Source organism: Pan paniscus, chromosome 3 (genome assembly GCF_029289425.2).
Source record: "Pan paniscus chromosome 3, NHGRI_mPanPan1-v2.0_pri, whole genome shotgun sequence".
Taxonomy (NCBI): Eukaryota; Metazoa; Chordata; class Mammalia; order Primates; family Hominidae; genus Pan; species Pan paniscus.
This window is the reverse complement of record NC_073252.2, coordinates 93,306,920-93,333,318: the sequence shown is the minus strand read 5'-3', so window position 1 is coordinate 93,333,318 and position 26,399 is coordinate 93,306,920. Positions and strand designations below refer to the sequence as shown.

Genomic DNA, 26,399 nt, shown 5'->3' with positions numbered 1-26,399 from the left:
AAGCTTTTGACAATAGAGTCGCCCCTTAGGATCCTGTCATGCCTTGGGATTATAAAACCCACCGTCTTGGGCTTCATTACCATTTAGCTAGTCATTAATGGGCCTATGAGCTTAGTAGTTTCTATGACACAAGCCTCATCAGCTCTTGATAGGAAATATTGTTTGTTCCCCCAATGGGACAGCTCCTACTCCCATTGGGTAGTTGTTAATTTCCCTGAGTGTGTTTAGTCATTTGAATATTTTCTAGATGTTAAGGAAAGTTCTAAAATACAGTTTTTAAGGAGTTCCAGAAAATATACCCTCTCCTGTCACCTATAGTCAAACATTTTGAGAAATTATAACTTTTATGAACTTATTAAACTATAAAGAATTGAATACACATACACATACACACAGATATACACATGTACACATACACATACACACATATCTATATCTCTTTTATATATCATATATGTATATATTTAATTCTCATCTGATCATGTCATCTACTTGCTTAAAACACTTTAGTAATATCCATGGCTTTTAGGAAGAAACTGAAAATCTTTGAGACAAAGTCTCGCTCATTGCCCAGGCTGGAGTGCAGTGGTGCGATCTCGGCTCACTGCAGCCTCCATCTCCAAGGTTCAAGCAATTCTCCTGCCTCAGACTCCCGAGTAGCTGGGATTACAGGCGTGCGCCACCATGCCCAGGTAATTTTTGTATTTTTAGTAGAGACAGGGTTTCACCATGTTGGCAAGACTAGTCTCGAACTCCTTATCTCAAGTGATCCGCCTGCCTTGGCCTCCCAAAGTGCTGGGATTACAGGTGTGAGCCACAGTGCCTGGGGGAAACTGAGAATTATAAACATTGTAGATGTGAGTAGTTCTGAAACTCAGCATGCATTGGGATTACTTGGCAGGCTGGTCAAAACACAGATTGCTGGACCCACCTCCAGAGATTCCTATTCAGTGAGTTTGGCATGGAGCCTGAGAATGTGCATTTGCAGCAGGTTCCCAGGTGATACTGATGAAGCTGCTCTGGGGGCCACACTTTCAGAAACACTGGTGTGCACAGCTATAAAAACTAGACCCTTTCTTGTCTCTAGCTTCATCTCATGCCACTATTCTCTGTGGGTGGTGCTCAGTTGTCTTCTTCTAAATTCTCAAACTCCTAATTCCCTTTCCTGCTCTTTCCCATATGTCCTGTCCCTCCTGCTCACCATATGATTGAACCAAGCTAAGTCATACTGGATCCTTCACACTAGATTGGGTTCCCTGATTACTCACACTCATCCCTATGCCCACCTTTGCAGCACTGAATGCAATTGAACCTAAATAATAAGTTGTATAATGCATTGTTAACATGATACCTCTTCACAATAACAATAAATTCATTGAGGGGAAGGACTATCTTACTGATTACTTTCACAAGTGCTGATACAGTATCTTTTACATAATTGATACTAAATAAATATTTATTCAAAGAATAAATGAATAGATGGACATATGAATAGTGCAAAGCAATATATTTAGTCATTCTTACTATACCTATACTTGACCCAAAGCAAATTCTCCTCCCTAGGGGTGTTCTGCTGGTTCCCTCAATGGACACTCCATGCTGGAAGTGTGTGAGTTCAAGCTCTGGGAAAACTGGCAGTTGCCCACATATGTTGTTCAAATAACCCCTCTTGCTCAGGGCAAAGAGGCACATTGAAGAATGAATGTCTGAAACAGCCTTGATAATTCAAGATAAATACCTCTAAAATGGTAATCCCAGATGCTTAGTTCAATTTTTTGTTATTCAAGATGACATAATGCTGTGAAATAAATTCCAATTATTTGAGCATTTTAGCAGGAGGCTACTTTACCTTTAACAGGGTTTTAGTATATTACAATTACAGAGAAACATTTTGGGCTTTCAAACTATTATGCATGAAAACTTTAAAGTTATATATTCTTTGGATACGGTACCAGAAGCTTGTTAACTAAGGCTAGTATCTCTTTCAAGAAAAACGATGTGCCATTTAATTGAAACACAACTGCTAAAGTAATTTAGTTATTAAATAATCACACTGACTGTTGGTTTTAGCTTTGTAAATCTGTGTACATACGTTTATTTTACCCACAACTATATAATTGAGGTAAAAACCCTAGAAGATGTGAAACTCAAGTTTATATTTCAATATAGAGAGGAAGGTTAAAAAATAGCAAGCTGTATTGGGAAAGGAATTATTTTGTGGAGTGATAGAGCCCTTCTACTTTCATCCTCAGAATAATCCAGAAGATGTGAAATAGCAAATAAGAGAATGAAAAAGTTGTTGAGTAAAATAACTGGAATGAGAAGAAAGTCAAAAGAGATGAGAGACAATATCTGGGTTGTTGATCTATGGCATCAAAAGGGATGACTGGGGGAAAAATATGATGTGATGGTTTATATTTCTTTAGTATGAATCTTGTGTTGACTTAAACCTTTCTCTTTCTCTTGTCAGGTCTCATTGTCCGGGAAGTGAGCATTGAGATTTCGCGCCAGCAAGTGGAAGAACTCTTTGGGCCTGAAGATTACTGGTGCCAGTGTGTGGCCTGGAGCTCGGCGGGTACCACAAAGAGCCGGAAGGCGTATGTGCGCATTGCATGTGAGTCATTGTACAATAAGCACCTTGGGTCTCAGAAGTTGATACACATAAGGGAAAGTTTACACTGTGACTACTCCAGCACCAAAGAAAACTGGTCAAAAATCCTGGAAAGGCCAGGGGCGGTGACTCACGCCTGTAATCCCAGCACTTTGGGAGGCCGAGGTGGGCGGATCACAAGGTCAGGAGATCGAGACCATCCTGGCTAACACGGTGAAACCCCGTTTCTACTAAAAATACAAAAAATTAGCCGGGCATGGTGGCAGGCGCCTGTAGTCCCAGTTACTCGGGAGGCTGAGGCAGGAGAATGGCCTGAACCCAGGAGGCAGAGCTTGCAGTGAGCCGAGATTATGCCACTGCACTCCAGCCTGGGCTACAGAGCAAGACTCTGTCTCAAAAAAAAAAAAAAAATCCTGGAAAAAAACTGCTCCCAGATTTCTGCATTTGAGCCACATATTCCTCTTAGGTCACCAGGATTTCATTTTATTTTTAATTTTCTTTTTTAGCTTTTAATTTTTGTGGGTACATAGTAGGTGTATATATTTACATGGTACGTGAGATGTTTTGATATAGGCATGCAATGCCTAATAATCACATCATGGGGAATGAGGTATCCACCCCTCTGGCATTTATCCTTTTGTGTTACAAATAATTCAATTATACTCTTTTAGTTATTTTTAAATGAACAATTAAGTTATTATTGACCATAGTCACCCTGTTGTACTATCAAATAGTAGGTCTTATTCATTCCTTCTATTTTTCTGTACTCATTAATCATCCCCACCTCCCCGCAAAACCCTGCCACTACCCTTCCCAGCCTCTAGTAACTATCTTTTATTCTCTGTGTCCGTGAGTTCAATTTTCTTCCTTTTATTTTTTGTTTTAAGGTACTGAGTAATTTTTCTTTAGGGATGTGAAAGAACTGTGCTACTTTCCAAAGATTTTGATTTTTTAAAAAATCTAGTAGGAATTAGACTATAGGAAAATCAATCCTTACAATGGCATATATCATTCCTTGAATGAGTTCATTCTACCACTTTAAGACAAAGTTGAGTCGTTTTCCTGTTCAAAATAGAGATTACCAAGATAAAGCTTCTCTATTTATTTTGGAACCATTCTAGTACATTGGACCACACACAGCATTGTTTTCCAAATTGTGTTAATTTCTAGAGCATACATGTTCAGGAAGAGGTTAAAAGGTACCTTGTAAAAAAGGCTTCCATAATCAAATAAATGTAAGAAATATATTTTTTGACAAAGTTATAGAAGCTTCTTCATTGCAAAACTTCTCAGATGATTTAATACACTAATATGCATGTTATCACCACGAGGGAGAAGGAGGCTGCAGCTTGCAGAGCCCTTTCCTCAGTAAATATTCTGTCTGTCTTAAGCAACATGGATGCCATGTAACCTGTCTCAAGGTTTCATATTGAGAAATGTTCTCATACATGAGAAAGCACTGAAATCCATATATTTTCCTTTCTGAACCCTTTACATCTTTGCATTTTACTAATTCTATTTTGTGTTGGATGCCAATATCACTTAGCTCTAAGTCCCATCAATCCTGCTTCTAAAGCCTTCCCCAATTCTATACTTGTCTCTGACTCCCTTGCTTCTTCATTTAGATGTGGACCATTGCAGATCTTCCAGTTAGTCTCCATGGCTCAAGTCTGTTCTCTATTCCAGCCCTTCCTCCCTGTTACCACAAACACAGTCTTTCTAAAACTTAGGTCTCCTCTTGATAAGGTTTGGTTCTGTGTCCCACCCAAATCTCACCTTGAATTGTAATCATCCCCATGTGTTGTGGGAGTGAACTGGTGGGAGTTAACTGAATCATGGGAGTGGATTTTCCCTATGCTGTTCTATGATAGTGAATAAGTCTCAGGAGATCTGATGCTTTTATAAAGGGGAGTTCCCTTGTACATGCCCTCTTGCCTGCCACCATGTAAGATGTTCCTTGCTCTTCCTTCATCTTCCACCATGATTATGAGGCCTCCCCAGCCCTGTGGAACTGTGAGTCCATTAAGCCTCTTTCCTTTATAAATTACCCAATCTGGGGCATGTCTTTATTAGCAGCATGAGAACAGATGAATATACCTCTCATCTTGCCTCCATTCCTGCTTCACATTTTATAGTGACATGTGAGATAGGCAAAATTCCTTATAATGGCATATATCATTGAATTAGTTTTCTAGGGCTCCCATAATAAAACACCACGGATTGGATGTCTTAAACAACAGAAATTTATTTTCTCACAGTTCTGAAGGCTGGAAGTGCAATCTCAAGGTGTCAGCAGGTTTGGTTTCTCCTGAGGCCACTTTTCTTGGCTTGCTGGTGGCCTCTTTCTCACTGTGTCTTCACATAGTCTTTACTCTGTGTGTGTGCGCATCCCTGGTGTCTCTGTGTGTCCAAATTTCTTCTTCTTATGAGGACACCAGTCAGATTGGGTTGGGGCCCACCCTAACAGCTTCATTTTAACTTGATCACCTCTTTAAAAGTCTTATATCCCAATATAGTCACATCCTGAGGTACTGAGGGTTAGGGCTTCCCCATCAGAATTTGGGGGAGTGGGATGTAGTTCAGCCAATAACAACCACATTTTGTGGTTTACATATCCAACCTATGTTTCTAGCTCGGAAGGGTAAGGATTTCTACACTGTAATCACACGAGATTAAAACTACTTTGATTTCCATGCCTTTCAGCTATTCTTCATGCTGAAGCATTGCACCCTTATCTTACTACCTTTCACAACATATATATGTATATGTTTGTATGTATTTGTTCACTTAGTAATTGTTCACTTAGACAAATACTAAGTGAAGATTCACTCTGTTCTTGGGACAATTGTGGGTATTGGGGTTGGTACTAGAAACAAAACATGCAACCATCCTTGCCCTCATGGAGCTCATGTTGTGGTGAGGAAAGGCAAACTCTAAATAAAATGAATGATCATCAGGTCTAGAGCTGATGGTAAGTGCCACGAAGAAAAAATACAGCAGGAAAAGGGAATTTGTAGGGCTGGGAGGGAGTGGTCAGGAAGCTTTGCTGAGGAAGTTGACAGTTGCAAAGACCTGAAGGAGGGGCAAGAGGGAATCAGGCAGAGGGGACAGTGGCTGGCACAAAAACCCTGAGGCAGGAGTGTGCTGGTGGGTCCCAAAGACAGCAGTGAGGCCAGAGTGGCTAGAAGAGTGAGTGAGAGGACATCCACAGATGCAGCCAGAAAGGTAAGGCCTGGGCTAAAGATGGGAGGGGTGTGTGCAGTTGGCATAGGGTTCTGTAGGTGTTGAAATTATCTTTGGTTTTGTTTGTTTGTTTGTTTGTTTGTTTGTTTGATTTTTGAGATGGGGGTCTCATTCTGTCACCAGGCTGGAGTGCAGTGGCGCAATCACAGCTCATTGCAACCTCAATCTCCCAGGCTCAGGTGATTCTACCACCCCAGCCTCCCAGGTAGCTGGGACTACAGGCATGTGCCGCCATGCCCAGCTACTTTTTTGCATTTTTTTGTAGGGATGTAGTTTCACCATGTCACCGAGGCTGGTCTCAAACTCCTGGACACAAGCGATTTCACCCACTTCAGCCTCCCAAAATATTGGGATTACAGGCGTGAGCCACCACACTCAGCCCATATTTGGTTTTGAGGATAAGTTGGGAACACTTTGGCATCTTTTCAGCAGAGGAACTCATGACCTGACATCCATTAGCAGAGTCATCTGGCTGCTGTGTTGAGAATGGACCATGCTGGGCAAGGGGAGAAGCAGGAAGACCAGTGATGAGACTGCAGCTATGAGAGATGTTAAGCTACTGTAGATTGGAAGCAGTGGAGGTGGTGAGGCCAGGATTTCAGATATATTTAAAAGTAGAGATAACAGCTTTTGTTGAGACCTTGGATGTGTGATGTGAGAGAAAGAAGAGAAAGGATGATTTGAAAGGGCTAAGCCTTATCAAGGCTTTCTTTCAAATGTCTTTAGTGAAGCCATTCCTGCCTCACAGAGGGAGGAGGCTGGGCATTCCTTTCTCAATACTTTCAGAGCAGTTTGTCCGTACTCCTAATATAGTGCTTGTCTCATTTCAATTATATTCACTCGTAAAATTTGTGTTTCACGCCGGTGAGTTCCATGAGATCAAGAATTCTATTGTACTTAATTTTATATCTCTCCTGCTTAGCACAATACCTAGAGTATCACAGATGTTTAACAATTTTTTTGAATTAAAACTGTTATAAAGAATTCCCAGTGAAGTTTGTTCAAATGCTCGACATTAATCTTTCCTCTCTGAGAATGTCTAAATAGATTTTAGTGGAATCTCCATGAAATACTGTGAAATGGAGTCATACATGCAGCCATTGTATTGAGGGGTGCCCTTAGGAACAATATGCTAAGGGTACTAGGATATCAGGTGGAGGAATAAAGGCAATGGTTGGGCAGAGGGAGAAATTGACCTGCAGAGCAAATACAACACATGATAACTCCATAGGAATCTGAAGCTCACATGGCCCTTCAGAGTTATAGCACCCTGAGGCTGAAGGGGTGAGCAGACCTGTATTCCCCTACATAGACTAGTCAGTGGATGACGACCCTCCTTTACTCCCTACCCCACCAGCGTGTGTAACCAGGGCCAAGTCAGCTCTGCACCACTGAGGGTGATTCCAGGAGAGAGAAGCTGAGACTTTCACCGTCAACACTTCCAACAGGTGGGACCAGGCCTGAAAGGGGATCCTGGTAGCATACCACAACATCCACTGCCACAAATTCTGAAGAATTGATTTTTTATTAATTATAAAGAAAAATACTTTTAATCATGTTTAAAAAGAACAAAAAGCAAATGTTTCAAAGATTTAATTGAATTCAAAATCAGTTTCAAACTGTAATCAAAGGAGGCACAAGGATAGAAAGCTATTCTTTTATCTTTCATTTCTATGTATTCATTAATAGCAAGTACAATATATACTTAAAATTGCCAGTCTACATTCCACACTACATTGACTTGCTAAAGCTGAACTTTAAGAGCTGCATAGTTTCAAATAATGAATTTTTAGTTAATAAGCCTTCAATTTTCAGTAATTTGCAGAGACCATTGTTGTGCCAATTTCATATATATATAATTATATGTGTTTGAGTAGATATATTCTTTTTCAGCACACAAACATTAAGTACATATAGGTATAAGACCCCTTTCTTTGCAGTATGTTCTATAAACTTTGCTATTTACTTCCTGGCTTTTCAATCTATTTTCAAATAAAAAAACAAACTCTTCTTCTAGGTCAATATTATTTATCCAAGGTACCTTTTCACCCTCATGTAATAATATTCAAGAGCAGTTCACCTATACTTCTGTAGCTAACTGAACTCATATGTGTGTACCGAAGGAACCCCACCTAACTTGTAAAGATTGACTCATAAAGATATGCATCATAATGAGAACAAAAAAGGTTGAATTTTCAAATTCTCTCTGTACAGGCTGATCCTTATCATTAGCAGCCCCTTGCTAATGTTGCAGAAGTTTGTGGGGTTTTTAGTTTTTGGTTTTTGTTATTTTTTGAGAGAAAGTCTTGCCCTGTCCCACACTGGAGTGCAATAGCACAATCTCGGCTCATTGCAACCTCTGTCTCCTGGGTTCAGGTGATTTTCCTGCCTCAGCCTCCCCCCATGTAGCTGGGATTACTGGCATGCACCACCATCCCTGGCTAATTTTTGTATTTTTAGTAGAAATAGGGGTCCCTCCATGTTGCCCAGGCTGGTCTCGAACTGGTGAACTCAAGCAATCTGCCTGTCTCAGCCTCCCAAAGTGCTGGGATTATAGGCGTGAGCCACTGTGCCCAGCCACTTATGGGTTTTCTACTCTGTCCTGTATCAAGTGAACTGTGGTGCTCTGCCCAGTAATACTTGACCGAGGGCCATCACATAAATGGCAACTTAAGTTTAAACTCATCAGAGGTGAAGATCACCACGATGGTAAACTTAAATAAGTATGATTACCTCTTACCTAACTAGATTTATGCTCATTTGATGTACTGTGGAGGGGCCCATAGTTCTTTCATGAAAAAGCTCTATTTTCAGTTTATAAACCATAAATGAATATTGACTATTAATTTATGTATTTAAGCTTGCTTACAATATTTCACACATTCAAACCATGTAAAATATAAAAATAGGTTTGTGAGACAATCAAGGCAGAGGAAAAAATGGAAATATGAAAGTTAGGATTCAGCCAGGCTGTGCTGAGAACATAACACATCTGCTTTAAAATCCTGCACATTAACAAGACAGCAGTGCCAAATTTCCTAGGCGGGTCTGGTAGTTTTCATTCAGAGAAAAGTTTATTCTGAGAGAATTCAAGTTGCCACTACAATGGTGTCCTGTGCAGAACCCTTACTGTAATACAGCTCCCAGTGTCATCATGGGGTTGTTTCTTCCAGTGTCTCTTGTTATAGGCTGATGAGTGAATCCCAAAGCATAAGGTTCAGGCAAAATATTAACATACAAGGTCTTTCCTCAGGAACAATTTGGGTTTCAATAGTGCCGCTCTTGCTGTTACCATTGTTGACAATGTTGTGGTTGTGTTGCGGGGGTAAGGATATGATGGAAAAAGCAGCATAGGAGAGTGGTTAATAGCACAAGCTCAGGGACAGATTGACTCATGTTCAAATCCTAGTGCCATGACTTCCTACTGTGACCTTAGTCAAGTTACTTGACCTCTGTGAGCCTTAGTTTCATCAACCATAGCATGAAAAAGAGTTATTTTAAGATTAAATGAGATAAACTTGTAAAACATATGACATAGTGCCAGACACAGTGCAAATGCTTAGCGAATGATAATAGGTGTTCATAAAAATGGATATAACCATTTTAAACAACTTTATATGTTTATTTTGAAACATCAATACTGAGCAAACTTTGAAAACTGAAAAGTCTGTCTTTCCTTTACCATTTCATGTCCCAGAGCTAGAATGTCAATCCTAGAGGGTGAAATTCTCTGCTGATTCACATAAAATTTGACTGTAATTTCCAACCCCTTCTGCCCATGCCTGAGGATGGAAGAACATGCCATATGGTCACCCTTATCCTACAGTCATGAGCTATAATGGGATTTACGTGCACCCAAGATTCATCTTCCGGGGAACAGCAGGATGGCTCCTCCGGATTTCCTCTCGATCGTGTGTGCAAACCAATAAATCACAGCCAGCATCACAAAGCCTGCTGGCCACAAAGAGAAATAAGGTAGTTCCTAGAAAGAATTAAGGATGATCAAGGTGGCCCCTCCTGGCTTCCTCTCACAGCTCACTCATCATTTTCACTGAGAGGATAACTACATTTGTGACCCACCTGTGGATTTGGATCAAGTCTTGTTCATATTCGTGAGTCTATAGTATCCAGCACACTGTCTAAAACAGCAGCGTCCAATAGAAATATGCCAGCCACAAATGCTGTTTACACTTTTCTAGTAGCCACAATTTAAAAAGAAACAGATAAAATTATTTCAGTCATGTATTTCACTGAGTCCAGTATGTCTAAACTATCATTTCAACAGTATTACCAATATCAACGAGTATTTATGAAATACTTTTCTTTCTTTTTGTCATACTGGTTTTTCAGAGCTAGTGTGTGTACCCTTACAATAGCTTCAGTTATGACCAGCTACACGTCAAGTGCTTGAAAGCCTCATGTGGTTTGCATTGGACAGATAGGCTCCAGAATAATAACACTGATAATAATGGAAGTGCTGTTTCAATCATGTATTATGTATTAGATCATTCAGTCTTTGCAAGGACTCTATGTGATAAGTGTTATTATTATTCCCATTTTATAGACGAGGAAATTGAGAGCAACAGGAGATTAAAAATCGCCTGAGGTTACACAGGTGGTATATGGAGCAGTGAGTCAGGCCAGCATCCAAGTCCATGTGTTTAACCAGTACACTGGGTACAAAGAAGGGAGGAGGAGACAAGGATTTGTAGATCAGCTGGCAATTCACAAGAACATCTTATTCTCTACATGCATAATGTTTATAACTGGTGCAATGTCTCACGTTGTAATCCCGGCACCTTGGGAGGCCAAGGTGGGAGGATCACTTGCACATAGGGGTTTGAGACCAGCCTGGGCAACATAGCGAGACCTCGTCTCTAATAAAAGCCAAAAAAAATTAACCAAGTGTGGTGGTGTGCACCTGTGATCCCAGCTGGGATACTACTGTCAGCCCAGAAGGCTGAGGCAGGAGGATCCCTTGAGCTCAGGAGGTCAAGGCTGCAGTGAGCCATGATCACACCACTGTACTCCAGCCTGGGTGACAGTGAGATCCTGTCTCAAAAAAAAAACAAAAAAAACAACAAAAAAAAAACAACAAAAAAAAACCTCGCTGTTATTTATAATACAGAAACATAAACAGACCTTGGCTTCCTGCCTCTCTTCTTATTGCTTTGTCTGCTCTAACCACATCCATTTCCTTGTTTCCAGAATGCAATAGATTCATTCCACATATAGGCTGCTTGCAAGAACTGTTTCTTCTCACTTGGAACATTCTTACCCTAAGTCTAAAACTGGCTTACTTTCTTCTTTCATTCAGATTTATACTGAGATGTCACTCCTATAGAGGGGTCTGTCTATCCGGGCCTCAACCCTGTCACTTGCCTAATCCTAATCCTGCTTTATTGTTCTCCATGACATTTTTCTTCATCATTATTTGTTTTCTTTTGAGTTAACCATCTGCCATACCAGAATGTAAGCTTCACAAGGACAGAGACTTTCTTTTCTTCCTTGTTGTCTCCAGTGCCTAAAAGACGTCCCTTGCCTGTGGCTGCTGATAAATAAATTAAAACATAAATAAATGAAATAAAATTGAATTAAATTGAAAGTACATGATGGGGAAAAGCGAAGATACTATTCAATGTGAATCATTTGTTCATTTAATAAAAATGCTTTTTTTCCCCAAGGAATTCAAGAACATCAGGTAGCTGGACGTGATTGCCTCTACACTCTCGTACTTATTACGTTTCTGCATAGCACTTCTCACCTTCTAAACCATCATACATTTACTTATTTATTAGTTAATGGTTTGTATTCTGTCCCCCCTCACCCCCTTAGAAAGTAAGGTCCACATAGGCAAAGATTTGGGTTTGGTTTTTTCACTGATTAATTCAAAACACCTAGGGTGATTCCTGTCACAATGTAGGGACTCAAGAAATATCATAAAGGAATGAATGAATTGACATTTCTATATTTAAGTATCTCCAGTTAAATATATATGTAATCTCTGGGAGGCTGAAGCAGGAGAATGGCGTGAACCTGGGAGGCAGAGCTTGCGGTGAGCTGAGATCGCGCTACTGCACTCCAGCCTGGGCGACAGAGCAAGACTCCATCTCAAAAAAAAAACAAAAAAAATTTATATATACATATATATATATGTATATATATATGTGTGTGTGTATATATATGTATATATATGTGTGTATATATGTGTGTATATATATATATAATCTCATGAATTATTATTATATTGGTTCACATGTACAGAAGTCCTGATTTGTGGCCTTATGTGTTACTTTTTTATTTTCTACCTGTCTACTCTACTTGGCATAAAACAAAATTAATTATACAATTTAACAAAAATAATGCATTTCTTTAAACAAGAGAAGATGAAGGTCATACTATAAACAGTTCTAGTAGCCTAACGCCAAATGTATTGGCAGGATTCAGCAGGCTCCCCTGTACACCAGAATAAATGGCATTTTTACTAAGGTACATTTCTGAGTTAGTATGATACCTTGTATAACAACCATTAAAGCCCACATTAATCCAATTATAAGTAACAGAGGCCATATTTTGAATTGGATAAGATTAAATACATACTTTAGACATTTTTAGATAAGGGAAAAATGTTTAAACAATAAATTAATTAATACTCTTGTTTTATATAAATCTTGACTGTTGTACTAATTTATCAGGTTATTCCTATTTCAAGATTAAATATTATAATGTATACCTGATTGTGTCAGTCTATATTTTTTCAAACATATTTGCTTTTGTAGATGGTCAGAAGTTCCCAAGTTTCATGGATGCCCCACAAATTCTTAGGCATTTATAGCTCATATTTATTCTGAGAGGTAGACAACGAATTCATAGAACACAGTCTCATAAGTCATATTTTGGGGGAAATCATCTATACGTATGTTATAGGCAGGGCTGGTAACACACTGGACAAAAATGTGTTATTAAAGTATGTTTTATGCTGTATGAAAAGTGAAGTTTATGGCTAAAATGCTTATTTGCAAGAAAACAGCTTGTCTGCAATCATTGCATTCTTTTTTCTGTACTCTGAGAAAAGAGCCTTAGCTTTTTGGTATGTCAGGTTCCTCATCCATAAAGTTGGCATATTTCTTATTATTTATCCCTAAGACATACCTTAAAAAATACTGTGATGACATATAATCATTTTTTTTTCTGAAACTAAAGATGCATTGTGAATATAAAAGAGTGGCTTGTATGGATTTTTTTTCTTCCTCTTTTCTGTAGTGGATGTCATTTGGAGTGCTAGCTGAAATATTTATTTTTTAAAAAAACTCTTTAACAAGACTATCTGGATACAAATGTGTTTGTCCTATAAATGCCCAAAAGTCAAGAAATAACGAAGAATGGCTGAAATTGTCCTCCCTTCTAAAGAGTCTTTGTTCCCTGGAATTTCTCTCATTTAAATGATCTCAGTGCAGTAAGTGATAGCCAGGGCTTGGCACGACTGAAGAAATTACCAAGCTTACCTTTCTGCTGACTTGCTGCAGATCATTCTAACCTCTCTTCCTGGTTATGAGTTATGATATTATGAAAGTGTTTGTGGTAAATTCCTAAGAGAGAACAAAAACTTTACCCCTTACAAAAGCAAAATGCGGTTATAAAACAACAGGAAAAAATCAAAGTCGATTGTCCTTATTCTTTCTTCTTTAGTCTCTGTCCTAGTAGCCAACATTTATTATATGCTTACTGTATGCCTAACTCTAAGACCCTTGTTCATGTTAACTATCATAATCTTCATACGACATCCTATGAAGTAAGTTCTGTTATCTTCATTTTGTAAATAACAAAACAGAATCATGGAAATATTAGCTAACTTGCCCATGTCACCTGTTTAGGAAACACTGAATCTGAATTTTAAACAAACTTTTCTCTTTGCAGTCCAGTTCATTGCACACAGTTGCAAAAAACATACAACCATTCTTGACTTTTCAAACTATAGAGGGAACTGCATATAGTTGATTTTTGTTTGTTTTATTGTTTACAATATTTGAGAAGGAAAGATAAGTTAAAAAAAAAAAACACCACCAAACTTTTTATTTCTTTAATTTGTTTTTTCAGAGACAGGGTCTTGCTTGTCATCCAAACTGGACTGCAGTGGCATGAGCATAGTTCACTGCACCCTTAACTTTCTTGGGCTCAAGCGATCCTCCCACCTCAGCCTCCCTAGTATCTGGGACTACAGATACCTACTACCATACTCTGCTAGTTTTTCTATTTTTTGTAGAGATGGGGGTTCTCACTTTGTTGCTCAGGTTGATTCCAAACTCCCTGGCCTCAAGCGATTCCCAACCTTGGCCTCTCAAAGTTCTGGGATTATAGGTATGAGCCACTGCACCGAGCTTCAGTTTTTAAAATATTCTATAACCTTTATATTTACAAACCACAATAAGAGTTGCTTAGCATAATAATATTTTTCTTTATTTTTAAAAATTCCAGCAAAAATCAGATACTCTATTCCTGGAAAAGAAAACCATAGCTAACATTTCAGGGCTCTATGCCATTAAGTCAGGCATTTTTCACTTTTAATAAATGCCCAAAGCTCTGAAGGCCAATCTAGTTCTTCCAAAATATGCTTCACTGGTTGGTTCACAGCAGTTATTTCCTGTTAACAGCCAGATTTGGTGATTTCAGCATAAATTCTACTCTGCTATGACAACATAATTAGCACTTTCCATCATTATTGGAAGAAAGATACATTTTTTTCCCTTTAAGAACACAGTATTATTACTTTGAGTGACCATGAAATCATTTGCTAGAGGAGCACTTTGAAAATATATTAAAACAGCTTTTTTTAAAAAAATATTAGAATGTGTTCAACACCATTGTTCAGTGAGTGTGTAAAAAGAATTAACTGAAAAGCACCTGAAAATATGAAAATGTGAATCATAGTACAGCAGCTGTATTTGCTTAATGCAGGGTCAGGCCTAGGTCAGAAAGTGAGTAAGCTGGCCAGCAGCAGATAACAACATGAAGCTCTTCTAAGTACAGAATTTCCACAGATCGAGGGCCTTTTTGTCAAGACCAGTTCAATTTGGGAAGCAAAAAGCTTATTTCTGATATTTGTAGTTTGGCTTCTTCGTAAAATTTAAAGAAATAAATATCAGTACAACCATCAACTCTGTGAACACTTGACAGCAATGCTGATTTAGGGGCTGGAGGAAGCGGGTATGTAAATGAGTACATTGACAGAGGACTCTTTATGTAACTGCACTGTCCTAAGTGTGCTATTTATATTACCTTTTAAAATCGTCACAGTAATCCTATACAATATGTAATAGAATTATCTTCATTTTATGGATGAAGAAATGAAAACATAGCAACCTCAGTAAGTACAGAACTAGGATTAAACTATGGCAGAGCAGATCCAGGCTCCATGCTTGTAACCACCACAGCAGGATAGATAATGACCCCCAAAGGCATCAGGTACTAATCTCTGGAATTTGTAAATATTACCTTATGTGGAAAAAGGATCTTTGCAGATTTGGTTAAGAATCTTGAGATGGAGAGATTTTCCGACATTGCCCAGGTGGGCTTTAAAGGTCATCACAAATGCCTTGTAAGAGAAAGACAAAGGGAGATTGACACAGATTGAAGAAGAGAATGCAGTGTAACCACAGAGGTAGAGATTAGAGGGATGTAGCCACAAGCCAAGGAATGCCATCAGCCACTGGAATCTGGGAGAGGCAAGTCATGGTCTCTCCCTAAGAACCTCCAGAGGGAGCGCATAATCCTGCTGTCCCTTTGATTATGGCTCAATTTAGTGTAATTTAGTGAAACCCCGTCTCTACTAAAAATACAAAAAAATTAACCGAGCATGGTGGCGGGTACCTGTAGTCCCAGCTACTCGGGAGGCAGAGTTTTCAGTGAGCAGAGGTCACGCCACTGCACTCCAGCCTGGGTGACAGAGCGAGACTCCCTCTCAAAAAATAAATAAATAAATAAATAAATAAATAAATAAATAAATAAATAATCTGTAAAGTGAGGGGGTCGGACTGTGTGACTTGTAAGACATTTTATAGTTATATATCATAAGGGAAATTGCTTCCCGGCCTTCAGTAAAGGGAATTGCCAGATTATTTTGGGAACTGAATTTAACTCAGCATTTACTAAGGCACTACTATGTACCCAGCACCAAGCACCAAGATTTATTTGATCTCAAAGTATTTTTTAAATTTTAAAATGTAGCATTCAAGGCTGGGATTAAGTTTGTTTTTTGAAGTAAAACTAAGCAGTGACATGATATCGGATAAAAACATGGCCATAACTGTGCAGACACATTGCATATCAGGAGTTTCTGTGCAGTGAACTCTAGGCTGAGGATGCAGATTCATTGCATCTTGCCTGTTAATCCCTGCTCCGCTGTGGCCTCCCAGAGTCCTGTGTTGGAGTAGATCCTGAAGCTAAATCCAGACTCTGGAGAAAAGAATATCATGGTCAGTTAGGTATAGACACACGAGCTGGAAGGGAATGTAGTTGTTCCAAATATTTGCCATTCCTACTCTAAAGAACAATAATTAAGATCATAACCACTCTTAACTGTTTCCTGCTATACCTGAAAGAGCTTCAGGTTTTTCTTCAAAGCAATTGTAGAAATGACAACATTGGTTCCGAAAAGAATGTAGAGACATTTTTATTCTAAGTACATCAAGAATTACAGAAATGACTGCGAAGTATCTTTTCAGCCATCAAGAAGCTTTTTCTTTTCCCAACTCAGGTGTTATTGGTTTACATTTATTAAAAATGTCAGCTAATCTTCTGAAGTGCCCACATTTGTTGCCTAACATTCCTTCTGAAAGTAGGTAAAGGAATATAAGTGAATAATTATAAAATATGAATTTATGAAATGTTATGTATGCAATCCTACTAACAAAAACAGCTTTACTCACCAACATCTCTTGTTGGCTTTCTTGGTTAAGTGTCTGAAAGTCAGAAGCAAAAGGCTCTGGGGATTTTCTCTTGAGGTGAGAGAGAGGCCACAAGAAACATTAAGGTAACTTGACACTTTTTCAGCATTGAACTCTCTGGACCGTTGGTCTCAAAGTAGCAGTCCACAGGCGCAATATGGCATCCCACTTTTTTGGTTTAGTCCTCAAAATGTTGGCCCACACAAGTATTTTGATAAAGTTTTAAGTAGCTGACAACATATACAGTTAGAAAAAAAATCTCATAAAAATCCACATTACCAACTTCTGTTAGTCATCAAATTTGGGGTCTGTGGCCCATTGAGCCTGCATTCCTATTGGCACCATGCAGCCGGAGCTAAGTAACGAGAGTAAAGAGGAAGCTGATTGATTGGTTTTGTACCCACATCTCCATTAAAAGTTAGAAAACAAAAGACAACCCGGTAGGTGTCATGTTTCAAGAAAAAAAATCTTATGCCTAGCTTTCTCCCATTTGTTACCTGAATGGCCCCTGGAGACATATGAAACTCAAGTCCTGTGCTAGACAATGTCAGCCATCAGTTGGTACAAAAGTGAGCTCTGGGACACTGTGGAAACACCAACAGGGACCCAGTAAACCAGGCATTTAGAGCCACAGTGCAGAAGCAGATCTGCATGGCTCCCCACAGCCTCCTACAGTGCCCACAGTGCCATGCGTAACTTGGTGTTCCATAATCAATGAATCAATTCATCAACCAGTGCTTCTCAGATTTTAGTGTTATGCAGAAAACACACCCGTGGAGTGTGTTAAAACTGTAGATTCCCAGGGCCCAACCTGAGTGTGGAATCTGCAGTTTAATCAAGCACAGCAGGGTAATACCTGCATATCTCTTTATGAAACATCACCTTCAATTATTAGCCCTCCCAATTGCTTTGTCTCACTTGGTTATGTTTATTTTGATTAGTAGTGATAACAGTAAATGTATAGCCTAATAAAATTTATTAATACTTGGGGGAAAAAGTAGAGTGGGGGATTATTATCTTTTGGGCACTTACTATATGCTAGGCATGTGCTTAGAATTTTATAGGTGACCCTTCCTATATAACCCTGTGAAATTATACCCATTTATAAGCTGATGAAACTAAGGCAGGAAGAGGTTAAGCAATGTGCTCAAGGTCAAATGGATAGTCAAGTGGTAGAGTCAGGACCTAAACCCAGGGTTGTGTATGCCAAAACCTTGTTCTCAGCCACAGTGTTAGCCTACCCAGTAGTTTTCAGACCTTTTTGACTTACAATAAAAAATAGGTTGAAATTATGATCCACTAGACACATACCCGCATCCTTACACACAGAAATATATGAGTGTATATACACATACACATCTATAAGACTATGTATATCTTGATAACTTCTGTTCATTCAGTTTCATACTTTTTAATGCTAGGTTTTAATCCACTGAATAGATGTTATAACCCTCTCAAGGGTCATAACACTCAGTTTGAAAAACAGCAATAAACCTGAAATTCCATAAGAACAATAAGGAATATTAGATACTATAGTTTATGGACCTTATGGCCAAAGTGTGTGTGAGAACGATGTGTACAAAATTTATGCAGATGAGTAATCACCTTTCATTTCAGAACTCTCTGAGTAATAATAAATGTAATTATAATAATTTATTACATATGTTGTGCTTTATAATTTTCCAAACTTTTCAGATTCAATATCTATTTTAATATTCACAAAACCTGATGAAGTCTAAAAAAAGAACAACAGTAATAATGTAACATATCATTTATGTCTTATCATTCTGTGGAATTTAAGGATTTAGATTTCCACTAGAATAGTCTATTGAAGTATACCCATTGAAGAATTACTTGCTTCATAATATCAGTCTATCACATCACCAATATTTTGTTTTCTTAAAAAAAGTTATTCTGTGCTTAACGATGGATAGAAAAAAATATTTTATTCTAATAAATAAATCTTTCTGCATAATGAAGTACCTTTGGTGAGATAATAAATATTTTTAATAAATGTAAATCATTTTTAAATTAGAATAAAAACATGCTTATCTTCTTCAAGGCAATAGTATCCACAACCTGTCTGCTTAGCTACCACAGGGAGATGCTTTTGCTGATATTTTCTCCTAGTCTTCTAAAATCAGCAGGGCTCAAAGGTGGAGAGATGTTAGTATGACCCATGACAATAGAGCCTCCACTTTCCTATTATAGGTCACACTCACCCTTTTCAGACAGTGACAGGCAAAGTTGCTCAAGAGATGGCACTGGGAAGAGGCAGGATGTTCTGCCCCTTTTGTAAATACGCACATTGGCATGACGGGCTTTCTTCCACACTGTTTTGGATAGGCATTTTCCTCCCCTATCCTCTCTGTCCCGTGGAGACAGACAATTAGTTTTGTCAAAATAATTCTTAGTGCATTTACAATCATCAGGGCCTGAATTTTCATCTGCTTTTGTGGATTATATTATATTACTCTCCAGGATTTATACAAAGAATTTGCTATTTTTTTTTAATATCAAATTTCTGTAACCCACTTCTCTCCCTAGTTTCTAACTCTTACACACACCTGTAGATCCAAGTGTCCAAAAAGTTCTGTGAAAGTTGTTCTGAGGAGAATATTATAAGCTGTTGTCTTCAAAGATGCGTCAACTCCTTGACTTTTGAAACAATTTCTTCTATTATTTCTCTTGGACACATAATGGCAACCAAGAAGTACCTTACTCCACAAAGGATAAGCTTTTCCCCCCTAAAATGTATATTTAAAATCTCAGTCTGTTCAGTAATAGGTCCTTACAGCAAAAGCATCCTTCAGGATTATCTAGTAATTCATTTTCATTTCGTAAATATGGAAACTGAAGGCCAGAAAATCTGTCTCCCAGTGAGTCTTCTTTTCTGCTAACCGCATTGTCAAAAAGCAGAGCTAATGTTTGCAGAATGCCATGAATTCGTGTATTCTGCATCACAGCTAATTTGTAACCACAGTATATTGTGCAAAAAAAAAAAAATCATCGAAAGCATCAAAATTCTACCCCCCAAAAAATGAGACTTTGTGTGCACATGTGTGTGTCCAAAGGGACTTTCTTTGGTTATGTATAAATGGAAAATAGAAATCTATATTGTTTCAGGTCTGATTCTACATCTGCTAATTGGATTTCAGTGTATGGATTTATTAAGCCAATATTCATGTTCTTAAGTAAACATCTCTCTGAAAGCATACATATGACGATAGCTTTTAATTGGCAGAATCAATGACTAAATTAGATGCATGCCAAGTTGACTTTGCGAAAGTAATCTAGGTTATTAATGAAAGGACTTCATACTTAATATTAGTAGCAGTCTTATAACTAATGGAAAGAAAGCAGAATGTAGAATCCTAAAGGTCTTCCAAGGGCAGAAATTCGTCTTTTTTTTCTGACAGGAATGGCCACATTATTCTGAACCATTCTGTTTTACATCTAATTCCCAGCTGACAAGTGTCCGTTTTTCATTCTTATTCATTCGTCACCCTTGTGTTCACTCTGCCTGCAAGGCAACTGGCCTGCCTTCTATCACATCTCTCCAAATGATAAAAGATATGCTTAAAATCTTATCTACCCTCCCTTCGCAGAGTAGTGAGGCAGCATGCTGAAATGAGCGGCTTCTGTGCTGCACGGCCGCGATATATCCTATGCTCATTACACAGTCTGAAAGCCAGAGAGGAGGTTTTACGGCAGGAATTAAAAGCGTTTTTCAGTAAGAAGTATTGCCTTGTAGGGGGTTAAATGTGAGATCATTCTAGAAATTAGATAAAATTTACATAGAGCTTAAAGCCAAACCCTTAAAATAATTCTGTGGTATTCAGTGATGGTTTAGTTAAACCTGTCTCTGGAAGTAGATGCCTGTAGCTGTCGCCATTCTCAATTAGGAAACAAGGGTCTACATAAAATGTGCCTTTATATGGCAAGAATTAGAAAACTGTGCCAAAAATTGCACCATATTCTAAGAAGAATTACAGCATGCTGCACTCAAACCCATTGCCCGTTAATGGTGCTACTAACTTCTGTCACCTTAAATTTTTGGAAAAGAGTAGTAGATACCGTTGGGACTTAGAAAACAATACCCCAAAATGAAGGCCTCAGAAGCAAAAGTTTTCTCTGACCTTCTCCTGCCCTCCTGTCTCTCAGTCCATTCTTCCCCAAGACCAGCAATGGAAAAGACAATCCCTCTTCCCCCGAGGTGAGTCATAGAAACCCCCTTAGTCCAAAACCAGCCACAAAACTGAAAAATATTATTCTAAATTTCCATCCTCCATTTTGTGTAAAAAGTGACCATAAAAAATTTATCTAACCTACCTAGTGTGATCATAGGTCCTAAGACCCCCATTCCAGAGAGGGTCCTGCCTGACACCCAGATGACGGAAGGAATGAATGCTCAGAGAGGCCAGGAAGAATCTAGACCCACAGTCTTGCTGGGCCTCTCCACTTAGTCTGTTAACATTAGGTCAGATTCGTTTTGTCCAATCATATTTCTACATGGCTGTCCAGACTTTGTTGAACGGAAGCATAAAAATGGACAATTATCCCTGGATCTTTATGTCTTCATTCCAAAGGCTCCCATGTGTACATGTTCAATAAAATTTGTCTGTCTTCTCTCCAATTAATCTGCCTTTTGTGACTTAGTTGATTTTCCAGTGAACCTTCAGAGGGCGAAGGAGAACTTTTCCCTCCGCCCCTACAGTACCCAGAATGGTCATTTCCCCACTTCCTGGCCACTCCTCATCACAGCTTGGTTTCTGCTCCCCGTCACTCCTAAACTTCCCAGACCAATGACTTCTCTCCTATGAGTACTTCTGAGTCCTTCACTGCATTTCTCCTATTGACCTCCCCACTTCTTAAAATTTTATTTTCCTCCTGGCTGCTCTGACACTAACTTCCTTGGGTTTTCTCCTACCGCTTTGTTCACTCTATATCATTGGATGACAGCTTTTCCTCTTGAATGTCACTGTCCTCTTTTTTTTATGCTGCAGTCTCTCCCTGGTGATGCCATCTGTTTCCAGTGCTTCAGCGATTGCCTAGTTGGTGAAGCACAAGAAATCCTACCAGGCCTTCTTTTCCAAGCCCTAGACCTGTGGTTCTCAACTGGGGGTGACTTTTCCCCTTAGGGGACATTTGGCATTGTCTGAAGGCACTTATTTTGTTAAGGTTGGGAAGGGGTTCTAATGGCATCTAGCAGGTAGAGTCCAGGGATGTTGCTAAGTATCCTGCTATGCAAAGAACAACTGTACCGCAAAGAATTACCCAGTCCCCAAAATTAATAGGGTTGAGGTTTAGGAACCATGATCTAGACTACTATACTTTTCAGTTTGAATGTTTCATAGATATGCCAAACCTAACATGTACCAAAATGAATTTATCTTTCTCTCTGCTTCCCTGCCCATCTTGATACTATGCCACTCAGTGTTTGTACCAAGTTAACAATGCAGTAGCTGAGAATATAACATTATCCTTGCCTTCTGGCGCTCTCCAAATACCTACATCTTCTTCAAGATATGATCTATTTATTTCTAGAATTGCTTCCTCCTCTTCCTGTCCTCTATCACTAGCTGAGTTCAGGACCCCATCATCCCTCATGGTTTATTCAAATGAGTCCCTAACTAACTTCAGGCTCCTCACCACCGCCTCACTCTATCAGTCACTCTGATGGACACCCTTGTTCTCTGATCTTGCTCCTTTGAGGGTTTGCCATTCCATAGCATGACAGAAAGGCTTTTCATAAGCACACCTCAGCTTACCTTTCTAGTCTTCTTTCTGTGTCTTGTACATCTTCATCCTAAGTACCTAATAAAATGTCTACCATATGGAGACAATGAATAAATGTTAAATGAAATTGCTCTATTTAAATACATATATGCCTTACTTTTTCTTGTTCTTAGCCCTCATTTTGTGATATCTTGATTAATTTAAATCAGAGTGAGTCACTATGTTATTTAATTTGAGAACTCATTCCAGTTATTGTCTCTTTGCCCAACCCCACATCAGGCAGAAGTTTCTCAGAATCATGTTTTACAAACAAGATATACCTTGTCAAGAACATTGAAGCTCATAAATGATATTCACTGCTGCTCTTTTTATTGGTATCTGGTGTTTCATCAAATTTTATCTCAGTGCAGATCAAAAAAACAAGAGAAGCCACCACATCAGAAGAGAAAATTCTTAATGTTTCCATTGGAAGAGTATGAATTAACCAAAAGAGATGTCAGGGGGATGTGTGGGGTGGCAAAATGTAGAAAATCCGTATCAGCAGGTTCTAAGGCAGCCATTGATTATTATGCTGTGAGGCTCCAGGTAATTTGGTCAACATGTTTTTTGGAAGTAAGATAATGACATGGTTTAGATAACTTTAAAGTTATGATAACTCTGTGGATTCCAAATGTTCATTTCTTGTTGTTGTTGTTGTTGTTGTTGAGATGGGGTCTCACTCTTTCACCCAGGCTGGAGTACAGTGGTGCAATCTTGGCTCGCTGCAAACTCCACCTCCTGGGTTCAAGCAATTCTTATGCCTCAGCTTCCCGAGTAGCTAGGACTACAGGCCCACGCCACCATGCCAAGCTAATTTTTGTATTTTTAGTAGAGACTGGGTTTCACCATGTTGACCAGGCTGGTCTCAAACTCCTGACCTCAGGTGATTCAACTGCCTTGGCCTCCCAAAGTACTGGGATTACAGGCATAAGCCACTGTGCCCAGCCCCAAATGTTCATTTCTACAATATATTCAATGTCTTGACAATCAAATTAGAAGCATTTTTCTGATAGAAATTCTATCACATTTGGAGGTCTCTTGTCTTGCCTCAGACCCTCATAGATCTATAATTTTCTCACAACCTTTATAATCTTGACGGTTTTCTTCTGCTGAGAAATTCAACAATATGGCAAATGTGTTAACAATGCAGTCCTTTCTCAGTGCATTTTTTTCCAGGTGCTTTCTGGTAGAGCTCTATTAGGGATATACCTTGCGAGCAGGGGTCACAACCCCTGGGCTGAGAACTGGTACTGGTCCGTGGTCTGTTAGGAGCTGGTCGCACAGCAGGAGGTGAGCAGGCTAGTGAGCATTAACACCTGAGCCCTGCCTCCTGTCAGATCAGTGGCGGCATTAGATTCTCACGGGAGCATGAACCCTATGTGAACTACAGATGCGAAGGATCTAGGTTGCACACTTCTTATGAGAATCAAACTAATGTCTGATGATCTGAGGTGGAACAGTTTCATCCCAAAGCCATCCCCCCCATGCCCTGCCCCAGCAGTCAGTGGAAAAATTATCTGCCATGAAACCAGTCCCTAGTGTCAAAAAGGTTAGGGACCACTGCTCTAGAGTCTTCAGGTTTCCACTCGCTAGTTCAATCCACTGCAATGCTGCTTTCAGATTCTTATGTCTTTATCAGGGACCTGGGATAACAGAACAGAGGCATTAATTTTTTATTAAAATTCACTGGGTAAAATTCTAATAACTCTTTAATGAAAGGAACTGAACTGTACGTGTGTGAAATAAAATTTTTGTAGGCTTTTTAAAAAAATGCTGCTTCAAAGTTCTATGACTAAATTAATTTTCTAACTTTAGAAATTAGACTAAATGTATATAGAGTTTAAAGCCAAACCATTAAAACAAAATAATTATATGGTATTCAGGGATGATTTAGTTAAACCTATCTCTTGAAGTATGTGCCTCTGATGTGTTTAAAATGACAAACTGGCTTCTAACATTTTTGTGCCCATCTAACAACAGTTTGTAAAACTCAGCTGCATACTCCTGTATCAACTATATCTATATAAATACATAATTAGATGCCTGGGATATTTGAGCAGAAGTGACTAGTCTTCTAATTAAAGAATGGCCATATGATTAAATGTAGTGATATCTTGGGACTGTTCTCAATTCTCTTTTCTCTGCCTTGTACTTGAGACACCTGAAGAAGTTATGTTTCTTCCTTATAGATTCCAGCATTCTGTTTTCCACTTTGAAATGGAAACTCACTTAGAGTATTAATCAAAAGATTCCAGAGTTACTGGAGCTTCAGTAGTATCCATTGTGAGAAAAGAGGAAAATATGTATATACATGAGGGAATCTGTAGGCATAAGAATCAAGAGAATGGGGTTCTTTTGATTTAAAACTGTGATCATAATTGATGATCAAAAAATCCTAACAAAAAGCAATTAATGAACTTTATTAATTGTTAAAACAGGGACTGCCAAAGGCTTCCATTGAAGTTTAAAGTAGGAACAGTTCATAGCCTCTGAATTTCACAATTTATTCCACATAATATAGTCACCAGATTATAGTAAAGTGCCAACAACATGTGGTTAAACAAAAATGCAGGTCCAGGCACCACGGCTCACACCTGTAGACCCAGCACTTTGGGAGGCTGAGGTGGGAGGATCACTTGAAGTCAGGAGTTTGAGACCAACCTGGGAAACATAGTGAGACTCTATCTCTACAAAAAATTTTTTTTAAAAAATAGCCAAGCACGCTAGCAGGCACCTGTAGTCCCAGCCACTCAGAAGGCTGAGGCAGGAGGATCGCTTGAGCCCAGGAGTTCAAAACTACAGTGAGCTGTGATCACACCACTGTACTCCAGCCTGGGACACGGAGTGAGACCCTGTCTCAAAAAAAAAAAGAAAAAAGAAAGAAAAAAAAAGCACAGATAAAATACTAAGCCAGAAAATTTTTTGTACTCTCTGTAAATGAGAAGATGTTGTTTAATTTTGACATGTATTTTGTCACTTTTACGTTCCAGATCTACGGAAGACATTTGAGCAGGAACCCCTAGGAAAGGAAGTGTCTTTGGAACAGGAAGTCTTACTCCAGTGTCGACCACCTGAAGGGATCCCAGTGGCTGAGGTGAATAACAACAATTCTTTGCATTTAGCAATTGGCACTAAGTTATTCTAACAGAGGCCTAATCCATGGCTAATGGTGCAGTGAATTAGGGTATGGCATGATGAATGGTTGGTAATAGAGTCCTAACTGCCTGCTGCTGGCAAAATAGATTGATTGGGAACTGATTAATGACTTGGGAGTCAATTAGAATGCCCCATTGGACAAAGCCACAGGCAGCTTGGTTTAGTTTTGTCATTCTCTTTCAAAAAATCAGAAATACTGCTTTATTTTGTCTGGCACTTATCATAGAGAGAGATGGTATGACTTAACAATGTGCCATCAATTTTATTATTGTTCTTGCTGATATGCGAAAAATGTGAGTGTAAGAAGAGAGTGTGTTTTTCTGTGTCTGTGAGCCTGTGCACCTTACATATGTATTTTCCATTCCATGATGAAGTCATAGACATACCTAAAAGCCATGCCCACACACCTTGCATAAAAACACGTTTTAGGAGTAACAGGTGTCAATGAGTTTCATCCTATAAACTTTCCATCAAGTCCTACATTTTCCACTTTTTGTTTCTGCTAGAACAACACCTATTGGTTGCTAATGAAGTATTACAAATCAGATGCATACCATGACTTTTCATTAGCAACACACAATACCATGTCCTTTGAAAATATCTCTCTTTGGGGAAGAGGACTCTGTGACCCAGAAGAGATTGCAAGCACTCACCATCATCTTAGATCA

General features: G+C 38.9%; 1 protein-coding gene across 2 annotated transcripts in view; it reads left to right on the top strand.

The window, feature by feature from the left end:
* UNC5C (unc-5 netrin receptor C) overlaps positions 1–26,399 on the top strand; it is a 388,152-nt gene that overhangs the window by 253,412 nt on the left and 108,341 nt on the right. For both annotated transcript variants that reach the window (XM_008955313.5, XM_003829912.5), the window contains exons 3-4: positions 2,471–2,614; positions 25,566–25,669. In XM_008955313.5, coding sequence (XP_008953561.1) covers positions 2,471–2,614; positions 25,566–25,669 — 248 coding nt within the window. The remainder of the gene's footprint in view (positions 1–2,470; positions 2,615–25,565; positions 25,670–26,399) is intronic.